Source organism: Salmo salar, chromosome 10 (assembly GCF_965601325.2).
Source record: "Salmo salar chromosome 10, fSalSal1, whole genome shotgun sequence".
Classification (NCBI taxonomy): domain Eukaryota; kingdom Metazoa; phylum Chordata; class Actinopteri; order Salmoniformes; family Salmonidae; genus Salmo; species Salmo salar.
Genome location: NC_138300.1, coordinates 126,379,403 through 126,392,390, shown reverse-complemented (window position 1 = coordinate 126,392,390; position 12,988 = coordinate 126,379,403). Strand labels below are relative to the sequence as shown.

The following is a 12,988-nucleotide window of genomic DNA, read 5'->3' as shown; positions in this document are numbered from 1 at the left end:
TAGTCAAAACATCACAAAAAGGAAAGCTTATGATGACGTTGATTTGAAAGTCCTTATTTTTAAACGACTGTTTGACCGATATAACAGAACAGTGTACGTACTTGAGCAGGACTCCATATTTCCTGTTCCTGTAGTCTCTGTATGAGGTCCATGCCTCCACCGTTAACCTCTTGGGGTAATGTCCTTCTGCCTTGAACAGGATGGCCGCATCCTCCGGCTTTATAATGTTTACACTATCATAGTAGCCTATCTTCTCCCTGTCAGGTACAATGACAGAGGACAGCAGATCATGTAATTTATGTTCAAAGGTTTTGTTGGTAAAATGCACTTATTTTTGTTTTGTTCACACTCATAATAGTCCATCTTCTCCCTGCAGGACAATGAAGCATGTTTGAACCACATGGGCAGCAGTAAATATAGCAGACTGTACCTTTGTTACAATCAAACATATTTTGCTAGTAGAAATCCCCTTCTAAATTGTTTTAATATTTATATATGGCTAGTTTCATATTGTATTTGTCTGATAGAAAAGATTGCTCCTCTCAACAAAGCTAATTCCAGAATTTAGTGTTTTGTCTGCAGCAACAACACAAACCGTGTTGTAGCAATATGTTGAAGTGGGCTCTAGCTATAACTATTGTTCACTGCATAGCTGAAACTTTTAGTTGTGAATAATAGTAATACAGAACTTGTATTCACTGCTTCAGTACTTTGGTATTTGGTATTTTATTAGGATCCCTAGTAGCTGTTGCAAAAGCAGCAGCTACTCGTCCTGGGGTAGACAATGGTTAATACTATATTATAACTTTGTCTCCTTTGACATCATAACTGAATGACATTTTGTTTCTTACTGAAGGCCTATCCTATTTTATGTAATTTGACAGATGCTTTTAGCCAAAGCCACATAGTCATTAGTGCATACATGTTTACATATATGTGGTCCCGAGTATTGAACCCACTATCCTGGCGTTGCAAGGCCCATGTTCAACTAACTGAACTACAGAGAACCATGTTCTATTAACTGATCTACAGAGGACCATGTTCTACAGAGGACCATGTTCTACTAACTGAACTACAGAGGACCATGTTCTACTAACTGAACTACAGAGGACCATGTTCTACTAACTGAACTACAGAGGACCATGTTCTACAGAGGACCATGTTCTACTAACTGATCTACAGAGGACCATGTTCTACAGAGGACCACGTTCTACTAACTACAGAGGACCATGTTCTACTAACTGAACTACAGAGGACCATGTTCTACTGACTGAACTACAGAGGACCATGTTCTACTAACTGAACTACAGAGGACCATGTTCTACTAACTGAACTACAGAGGACCATGTTCTACTAACTGAACTACAGAGGACCATGTTCTACTAACTACAGAGGACCATGTTCTACTAACTGATCTACAGAGGACCATGTTCTACAGAGGACCATGTTCTACTAACTGATCTACAGAGGACCATGTTCTACTAACTGAACTACAGAGGACCATGTTCTACAAACTGAACTACAGAGGACCATGTTCTACTAACTGAACTACAGAGGACCATGTTCTACTAACTGAACTACAGAGGACCTGGAGCCATGTTCTACTAACTGAACTACAAAGGACCATGTTCTACAGAGGACCATGTTCTACTAACTGATCTACAGAGGACCATGTTCTACTAACTGAACTACAGAGGACCATGTTCTACTAACTGATCTACAGAGGACCATGTTCTACTAACTGAACTACAGAGGACAATGTTCTACTAACTGATCTACAGAGGACCATGTTCTACTAACTGATCTGCAGAGGACCATGTTCTACTAACTGAACTACAGAGGTCCATGTTCTACTAACTGATCTACAGAGGACCATGTTCTACAAACTGAACTACAGAGGACCATGTTCTACTAACTGAACTACAGAGGACCATGTTCTACTAACTGATCTACAGAGGACCATGTTCTACTAACTACAGAGGACCATGTTCTACTAACTGATCTGCAGAGGAACATGTTCTACTAACTGAACTACAGAGGACCATGTTCTACTAACTGATCTACAGAGGACCATGTTCTACTAACTGAACTAAAGAGGACCATGTTCTACAGAGGACCATGTTCTACTAACTGATCTACAGAGGACCATGTTCTAATACCTGAACTACAGAGGACCATGTCCTACAGAGGACCATGTTCTACTAAATGAACTACAGAGGACCATGTTCTACAGAGGACCATGTTCTACTAACTGAACTACAGAGGACCATGTTCTACTAACTGAACTACAGAGGACCATGTTCTACTGACTGAACTACAGAGGACCATGTTCTATAGAGGACCATGTTCTACTAACTGATCTACAGAGGACCATGTTCTACTAACTGAACTACAGAGGACCATGTTCTACTAACTGAACTACAGAGAAACATGTTCTACTAACTGATCTACAGAGGAACATGTTCTACTAACTGAGCTACAGAGGACCATGTTCTACTAACTGAACTACAGAGGACCATGTTCTACTAACTGAACTACAGAGGACCATGTTCTACTAACTGAACTACAGAGGACCATGTTCTACTAACTGAACTACAGAGGACCATGTTCTACTAACTGAACTACAGAGGACCATGTTCTACTAACTGAACTACAGAGGACCATGTTCTACTAACTGAACTACAGAGAAACATGTTCTACTAACTGATCTACAGAGGACCATGTTCTACTAACTGAACTACAGAGGGCCATGTTCTACTAACTGAGCTACAGAGGACCATGTTCTACAGATGACCATGTTCTACTAACTGAACTACAGAGAACCATGTTCTACTAACTGAACTACAGAGGACCATGTTCTACTAACTGAACTACAGAGGACCATGTTCTACTAACTGATCTACAGAGGACCATGTTCTACTAACTGAACTACAGAGAACCATGTTCTACTAACTGAACTACAGAGGGCCATGTTCTACTAACTGAGCTACAGAGGACCATGTTCTACAGATGACCATGTTCTACTAACTGAACTACAGAGAACCATGTTCTACTAACTGATCTACAGAGGACCATCTTCTACTAACTGAGCTACAGAGGACCATGTTCTACAGAGGACCATGTTCTACTAACTGATCTACAGAGAACCATGTTCTACTAATTGATCTACAGAGGACCATGTTCTACTAACTGAACTACAGAGGACCATGTTCTACAGAGGACCACGTTCTACTAACTACAGAGGACCATGTTCTACTAACTGAACTACAGAGGACCTGGAGCCATGTTCTACTAACTGAACTACAGAGGACCATGTTCTACAGAGGACCATGTTCTACTAACTGATCTACAGAGGACCATGTTCTACTAACTGAACTACAGAGGACCATGTTCTACTAACTGAACTACAGAGGACCATGTTCTACTAACTGATCTACAGAGGACCATGTTCTACTAACTGATCTACAGAGGACCATGTTCTACTAACTGAACTACAGAGGACAATGTTCTACTAACTGAACTACAGAGGACCATGTTCTACTAACTGAACTACAGAGGACAATGTTCTACTAACTGAACTACAGAGGACCATGTTCTACTAACTGATCTACAGAGGACCATGTTCTACTAACTGATCTGCAGAGGACCATGTTCTACTAACTGAACTACAGAGGTCCATGTTCTACTAACTGATCTACAGAGGACCATGTTCTACAAACTGAACTACAGAGGACCATGTTCTACTAACTGAACTACAGAGGACCATGTTCTACTAATTGAACTACAGAGGACCATGTTCTACTAACTGAACTACAGAGGACCATGTTCTACTAACTGAACTACAGAGGACCATGTTCTACAGAGGACCATATTCTACTAACTGAACTACAGAGGACCATGTTCTACTAACTGAACTACAGAGGACCATGTTCTACTAACTGAACTACAGAGGACCATGTTCTACTAACTACAGAGGACCATGTTCTACTAACTGAACTACAGAGGACCATGTTCTACAGAGGACCATGTTCTACTAACTGAACTACAGAGGACCATATTCTACTAACTGAACTACAGAGGACCATATTCTACTAACTGAACTACAGAGGACCATGTTCTACTAACTGAACTACAGAGGACCATGTTCTACTAACTGAACTTCAGAGGACCATGTTCTACTAACTGAACTGAAGAGGACCATGTTCTACTAACTGATCTACAGAGGACCATTTTCTACTAACTACAGAGGACCATGTTCTACTAACTGATCTGCAGAGGACCATGTTCTACTAACTACAGAGGACCATGTTCTACTAACTGATCTGCAGAGGACCATGTTCTACTAACTGAACTGCAGAGGACCATGTTCTACTAACTGATCTACAGAGGACCATGTTCTACTAACTACAGAGGACCATGTTCTACTAACTGATCTGCAGAGGACCATGTTCTACTAACTGAACTACAGAGGACCATTTTCTACTAACTGAACTACAGAGGACCATGTTCTACAGGGGACCATGTTCTACTAACTGAACTACAGAGAACCATGTTCTACTAACTGATCTACAGAGGACCATCTTCTACTAACTGAGCTACAGAGGACCATGTTCTACAGAGGACCATGTTCTACTAACTGATCTACAGAGGACCATGTTCTACTAACTGAGCTACAAAGGACCATGTTCTACTAACTGAACTACAGAGGACCATGTTCTACAGAGGACCACGTTCTACTAACTACAGAGGACCATGTTCTACTAACTGAACTACAGAGGACCTGGAGCCATGTTCTACTAACTGAACTACAGAGGACCATGTTCTACAGAGGACCATGTTCTACTAACTGAACTACAGAGGACCATGTTCTACAGAGGACCATGTTCTACTAACTGATCTACAGAGGACCATGTTCTACTAACTGAACTACAGAGGACCATGTTCTACTAACTGAACTACAGAGGACCATGTTCTACTAACTGATCTACAGAGGACCATGATCTACTAACTGATCTACAGAGGACCATTTTCTACTAACTGAACTACAGAGGACCATGTTCTACTAACTGATCTACAGAGGACCATGTTCTACTAACTGAACTACAGAGGACAATGTTCTACTAACTGAACTACAGAGGACCATGTTCTACTAACTGATCTACAGAGGACCATGTTCTACTAACTGATCTGCAGAGGACCATGTTCTACTAACTGAACTACAGAGGTCCATGTTCTACTAACTGATCTACAGAGGACCATGTTCTACAAACTGAACTACAGAGGACCATGTTCTACTAACTGAACTACAGAGGACCATGTTCTACTAATTGAACTACAGAGGACCATGTTCTACTAACTACAGAGGACCATGTTCTACTAACTGAACTACAGAGGACCATGTTCTACAGAGGACCATGTTCTACTAACTGAACTACAGAGGACCATATTCTACTAACTGAACTACAGAGGACCATGTTCTACTAACTGAACTACAGAGGACCATGTTCTACTAAGTGAACTACAGAAGACCATGTTCTACTAACTACAGAGGACCATGTTCTACTAACTGAACTACAGAGGACCATGTTCTACAGAGGACCATGTTCTACTAACTGAACTACAGAGGACCATATTCTACTAACTGAACTACAGAGGACCATATTCTACTAACTGAACTACAGAGGACCATGTTCTACTAACTGAACTACAGAGGACCATGTTCTACTAACTGAACTTCAGAGGACCATGTTCTACTAACTGAACTGCAGAGGACCATGTTCTACTAACTGATCTACAGAGGACCATGTTCTACTAACTACAGAGGACCATGTTCTACTAACTGATCTGCAGAGGACCATGTTCTACTAACTGAACTACAGAGGACCATTTTCTACTAACTGAACTACAGAGGACCATGTTCTACAGGGGACCATGTTCTACTAACTGATCTACAGAGGACCATGTTCTAATACCTGAACTACAGAGGACCATGTTCTACAGAGGACCATGTTATACTAACTGATCTAGAGAGGACCATGTTCTACTAACTGAGCTACAGAGGACCATGTTCTACTACCTGAACTACAGAGGACCAGGTTCTACAAACTGATCTACAGAGGACCATGTTCTACTAACTGAACTACAGAGGACCATGTTCTACTAACTGAACTACAGAGAACCATGTTCTACTAACTGAACTACAGATGACAATGTTCTACTAACTGAACTACAGAGAACCATGTTCTACTAACTGATCTACAGAGGACCATGTTCTACTAACTGAGCTACAGAGGACCATGTTCTACAGAGGGCCATGTTCTACTAACTGAACTACAGAGGACCATGTTCTACTAACTGATCTACAGAGAACCATGTTCTACTAACTGATCTACAGAGGACCATGTTCTACTAACTGAACTACAGAGGACCATGTTCTACTAACTGAACTTCAGAGAAACATGTTCTACTAACTGATCTACAGAGGACCATGTTCTACTGACTGAGCTACAGAGGACCATGTTCTACTAACTGAACTACAGAGGACCTGGAGCCATGTTCTACTAACTGAACTACAGAGGACCATGTTCTACTAACTGAACTACAGAGGACCATGTTCTATAGAGGACCATGTTCTACTAACTGATCTACAGAGGACCATGTTCTACTAACTGAACTACAGAGGACCATGTTCTACTGACTGAACTACAGAGGACCATGTTCTACAGAGGACCATGTTCTACTAACTGAACTACAGAGAACCATGTTCTACTAACTGAACTACAGAGGGCCATGTTCAACTAACTGAACTACAGAGAACCATGTTCTACTAACTGAACTACAGAGGGCCATGTTCTACTAACTGAGCTACAGAGGACCATGTTCTACAGATGACCATGTTCTACTAACTGAACTACAGAGAACCATGTTCTACTAACTGATCTACAGAGAACCATGTTCTACTAACTGAACTACAGAGGGCCATGTTCAACTAACTGAACTACAGAGAACCATGTTCTACTAACTGAACTACAGAGGACCATGTTCTACTAACTGAGCTACAGAGGACCATGTTCTACAGAGGACCATGTTCTACTAACTGAACTACAGAGGACCATGTTCTACAGAGGACCATGTTCTACTAACTGAACTACAGAGGACCATATTCTACTAACTGAACTACAGAGGACCATGTTCTACTAACTGATCTACAGAGGACCATGTTCTACTAACTGAACTACAGAGGACCATGTTCTACTGACTGAACTACAGAGGACCATGTTCTATAAAGGACCATGTTCTACTAACTGAACTACAGAGGACCTGGAGCCATGTTCTACTAACTGAACTACAGAGGACCAAGTTCTACAGAGGACCATGTTCTACTAACTGATCTACAGAGGACCATGTTCTACAGAGGACCACGTTATACTAACTACAGAGGACCATGTTCTACTAACTGAACTACAGAGGAACATGTTCTACAGAGGACCATCTTCTACTAACTGATCTACAGAGGACCATGTTCTACTAACTGAACTACAGAGGACCATGTTCTACTAACTGATCTACAGATGACCATGTTCTACAAACTGAACTACAGAGGACCATGTTCTACTAACTGAACTACAGAGGACCATGTTCTACTAACTGAACTACAGAGGACCATGTTCTACTAACTGAACTACAGAGGACCATGTTCTACTAACTACAGAGGACCATGTTCTACTAACTGAACTACAGAGGACCATGTTCTACAGAGGACCATCTTCTACTAACTGATCTACAGAGGACCATGTCCTACTAACTGAACTACAGAGGACCATGTTCTACTAACTGATCTACAGAGAACCATGTTCTACAAACTGAACTACAGAGGACCATGTTCTACTAACTGAACTACAGAGGACCATGTTCTACTAACTGAACTACAGAGGACCATGTTCTACTAACTGAACTACAGAGGACCATGTTCTATAGAGGACCATGTTCTACTAACTGATCTAAAGAGGACCATGTTCTACTAACTGAACTACAGAGGACCATGTTCTACTGACTGAACTACAGAGGACCATGTTCTACAGAGGACCATGTTCTACTAACTGAACTACAGAGGACCATGTTCTACTAACTAAACTACAGAGAAACATGTTCTACTAACTGATCTACAGAGGACCATGTTCTACTAACTGAGCTACAGAGGACCATGTTCTACTAACTGAACTACAGAGGACCATGTTCTACTAACTGAACTACAGAGAACCATGTTCTACTAACTGAACTACAGAGGGCCATGTTCTACTAACTGAGCTACAGAGGACCATGTTCTACAGATGACCATGTTCTACTAACTGAACTACAGAGAACCATGTTCTACTAACTGATCTACAGAGGACCATGTTCTACTAATTGAGCTACAGAGGACCATGTTCTACAGAGGACCATGTTCTACTAACTGAACTACAGAGGACCATGTTCTACAGAGGACCATGTTCTACTAACTGATCTACAGAGGACCATGTTCTACTAACTGATCTACAGAGGACCATGTTCTAATACCTGAACTACAGAGGACCATGTTCTACAGAGGACCATGTTCTACTAACTGAACTACAGAGGACCATGTTCTACAGAGGACCATGTTCTACTAACTGAACTACAGAGGACCATGTTCTACTAACTGAACTACAGAGGACCATGTTCTACTGACTGAACTACAGAGGACCATGTTCTATAAAGGACCATGTTCTACTAACTGAACTACAGAGGACCTGGAGCCATGTTCTACTAACTGAACTACAGAGGACCATGTTCTACAGTTGACCATGTTCTACTAACTGATCTACAGAGGACCATGTTCTACAGAGGACCACGTTCTACTAACTACAGAGGACCATGTTCTACTAACTGAACTACAGAGGACCTGGAGCCATGTTCTACTAACTGAACTACAGAGGAACATGTTCTACAGAGGACCATCTTCTACTAACTGATCTACAGAGGACCATGTTCTACTAACTGAACGACAGAGGACCATGTTCTACTAACTGATCTACAGATGACCATGTTCTACAAACTGAACTACAGAGGACCATGTTCTACTAACTGAACTACAGAGGACCATGTTCTACTAACTGAACTACAGAGGACCATGTTCTACTAACTGAACTACAGAGGACCATGTTCTACTAACTACAGAGGACCATGTTCTACTAACTGAACTACAGAGGACCATGTTCTACAGAGGACCATGTTCTACTAATTGAACTACAGAGGACCATGTTCTACTAACTGAACTACAGAGGACCATGTTCTACTAACTGAACTCCAGAGGACCATGTTCTACTAACTGAACTACAGAGGACCATGTTCTACTAACTACAGAGGACCATGTTCTACTAACTGAACTACAGAGGACCATGTTCTACTAACTGATCTACAGAGGACCATGTTCTACTAACTACAGAGGACCATGTTCTACTAACTGATCTGCAGAGGACCATGTTCTACTAACTGAACTACAGAGGACCATGTTCTACTAACTGATCTACAGAGGACCATGTTCTACTAACTGAACTACAGAGGACCATGTTCTACAGAGGACCATGTTCTACTAACTGATCTACAGAGGACCATGTTCTACTAACTGATCTACAGAGGACCATGTTCTAATACCTGAACTACAGAGGACCATGTTCTACAAAGGACCATGTTCTACTAACTGAACTACAGAGGACCATGTTCTACTAACTGAACTACAGAGGACCATGTTCTACTGACTGAACTACAGAGGACCATGTTCTATAGAGGACCATGTTCTACTAACTGAACTACAGAGGACCATGTTCTACAAAGGACCATGTTCTACTAACTGAACTACAGAGGACCATGTTCTACTAACTGATCTACAGAGGACCATGTTCTACTAACTGAACTACAGAGGACCATGTTCTACTAACTGAACTACAGAGAAACATGTTCTACTAACTGATCTACAGAGGACCATGTTCTACTAACTGAGCTACAGAGGACCATGTTCTACTAACTGAACTACAGAGGACCATGTTCTACTAACTGAAGTACAGAGAACCATGTTCTACTAACTGAACTACAGAGGGCCATGTTCTACTAACTGAGCTACAGAGGACCATGTTCTACAGATGACCATGTTCTACTAACTGAACTACAGAGAACCATGTTCTACTAACTGATCTACAGAGGACCATGTTCTACTAACTGAGCTACAGAGGACCATGTTCTACAGAGGACCATGTTCTACTAACTGAACTACAGAGGACCATGTTCTACAGAGGACCATGTTCTACTAACTGATCTACAGAGGACCATGTTCTAATACCTGAACTACAGAGGACCATGTTCTACAGAGGACCATGTTCTACTAAATGAAGTACAGAGGACCATGTTCTACAGAGGACCATGTTCTACTAACTGAACTACAGAGGACCATGTTCTACTAACTGAACTACAGAGGACCATGTTCTACTGACTGAACTACAGAGGACCATGTTCTATAAAGGACCATGTTCTACTAACTGAACTACAGAGGACCTGGAGCCATGTTCTACTAACTGAACTACAGAGGTCCAAGTTCTACGGAGGACCATGTTCTACTAACTGATCTACAGAGGACCATGTTCTACAGAGGACCACGTTCTACTAACTACAGAGGACCATGTTCTACTAACTGAACTACAGAGGACCTGGAGCCATGTTCTACTAACTGAACTACAGAGGAACATGTTCTACAGAGGACCATCTTCTACTAACTGATCTACAGAGGACCATGTTCTACTAACTGAACTACAGAGGACCATGTTCTACTAACTGATCTACAGAGGACCATGTTCTACAAACTGAACTACAGAGGACCATGTTCTACTAACTGAACTACAGAGGACCATGTTCTACTAACTGAACTACAGAGGACCATGTTCTACTAACTGAACTACAGAGGACCATGTTCTACTAACTACAGAGGACCATGTTCTACTAACTGAACTACAGAGGACCATGTTCTACTAACTGATCTACAGAGGACCATGTTCTACTAACTACAGAGGACCATGTTCTACTAACTGATCTGCAGAGGACCATGTTCTACTAACTGAACTACAGAGGACCATGTTCTACTGACTGATCTACAGAGGACCATGTTCTACTAACTGAACTACAGAGGACCATGTTCTACAGAGGACCATGTTCTACTAAATGAACTACAGAGGACCATGTTCTACAGAGGACCATGTTCTACTAACTGATCTACAGAGGACCATGTTCTATAGAGGACCATGTTCTACTAACTGATCTACAGAGGACCATGTTCTACTAACTGAACTACAGAGGACCATGTTCTACTAACTGAACTACAGAGGACCATGTTCTATAGAGGACCATGTTCTACTAACTGATCTACAGAGGACCATGTTCTACTAACTGAACTACAGAGGACCATGTTCTACTAACTGAACTACAGAGAAACATGTTCTACTAACTGATCTACAGAGGACCATGTTCTACTAACTGAGCTACAGAGGACCATGTTCTACTAACTGAACTACAGAGGACCATGTTCTACTAACTGAAGTACAGAGAACCATGTTCTACTAACTGAACTACAGAGGGCCATGTTCTACTAACTGAGCTACAGAGGACCATGTTCTACAGATGACCATGTTCTACTAACTGAACTACAGAGAACCATGTTCTACTAACTGATCTACAGAGGACCATGTTCTACTAACTGAGCTACAGAGGACCATGTTCTACAGAGGACCATGTTCTACTAACTGAACTGCAGAGGACCATGTTCTACTAACTGAACTACAGAGAAACATGTTCTACTAACTGATCTACAGAGGACCATGTTCTACTAACTGAGCTACAGAGGACCATGTTCTACTAACTGAACTACAGAGGACCATGTTCTACTAACTGAACTACAGAGGACCATGTTCTACTAACTACAGAGGACCATGTTCTACTAACTACAGAGGACCATGTTCTACTAACTGAACTACAGAGGACCATGTTCTACTAACTGAACTACAGAGAACCATGTTCTACTAACTGATCTACAGAGAACCATGTTCTACTAACTGAACTACAGAGGACCTGGAGCCATGTTCTACTAACTGATCTACAGAGGACCATGTTCTACTAACTGAACTACAGAGGACCATGTTCTACAGAGGACCATGTTCTACTAACTGATCTACAGAGAACCATGCACTGATTGGCCACCTATAATAATGGGGCGGCAGGTATCTTTGTGGTTAGAGCGTTGTTCCAGTAACCGACAGGTCCCTGAGCTGACAATGTAACAATCTGTCGTTCTTCCCCTGAACATGGCCGTTAACACACTGGTCCCCGGTAGGCTGTCATTGTAAATAAGAATTTGTTCTTAACTGACTAGCCTCGTTAAATACAAAATGCTAATACAGTTGTAGATCATATCATTACTAACCTACTAATCTGTCTGCGGTCTGACTGTGACTGACGGTGTTGAAGTGGTACTGTCTTATACCCATCTATGGGTCTGATGGTGTTGAAGTGGTACTGTGTCTTACTGGTGAATGGATCTGACTGTATCATACCTGTATATTGGTCCGAAGGTGTTGAAGTTGTGCACCATGACTCTGTGGATGTTCCTGAATCCGTCTAGTTTCCAGAAACTGTAGAGGTTGGCAAGTCCGTTTCTCCAGAGACCTGGGATCTCACCGAAGGCCTGGACCGTGCTGCTGTTGTCTGGGGACAGAGCCTGGCGCACCACCGGCATACTGGAGTTGTGGCGGGCACTGGGTAGTCCACATGCTGGCAGACCCAGAGAAATGCGACACACACTCCACTTCACCATCATAGCAGCGTCTCTCTCCACCCTCACTTCTTCTAACTCTTCTTCTGTCTGTTTCTGTTTCTCATCCGGCTCTATGCTCTCTCTGTCTATCTGTCCACTGTGTCTCTCCTCCCCCGT

The 12,988-nt window shown here is 42.0% G+C and overlaps 1 protein-coding gene across 2 annotated transcripts in view; it reads right to left on the bottom strand.

Moving 5' to 3' along the window:
• LOC106561846 (cholesterol side-chain cleavage enzyme, mitochondrial) overlaps nucleotides 1–12,988 on the bottom strand; it is a 30,446-nt gene extending 17,458 nt beyond the window's left edge. Inside the window, exons 1-2 of one of the 2 annotated variants that reach the window (XM_082957491.1) lie at nucleotides 12,612–12,987; nucleotides 102–257 (exon numbers count right to left, since the gene is read on the bottom strand). In XM_082957491.1, the coding sequence (XP_082813617.1) occupies nucleotides 102–257; nucleotides 12,612–12,874 (419 nt within the window). In that variant the 5' untranslated portion in view covers nucleotides 12,875–12,987. Of the gene's footprint in view, nucleotides 1–101; nucleotides 258–12,611 lie in introns of both variants that reach the window. The other variant, XM_082957492.1, reaches the window with a different exon arrangement.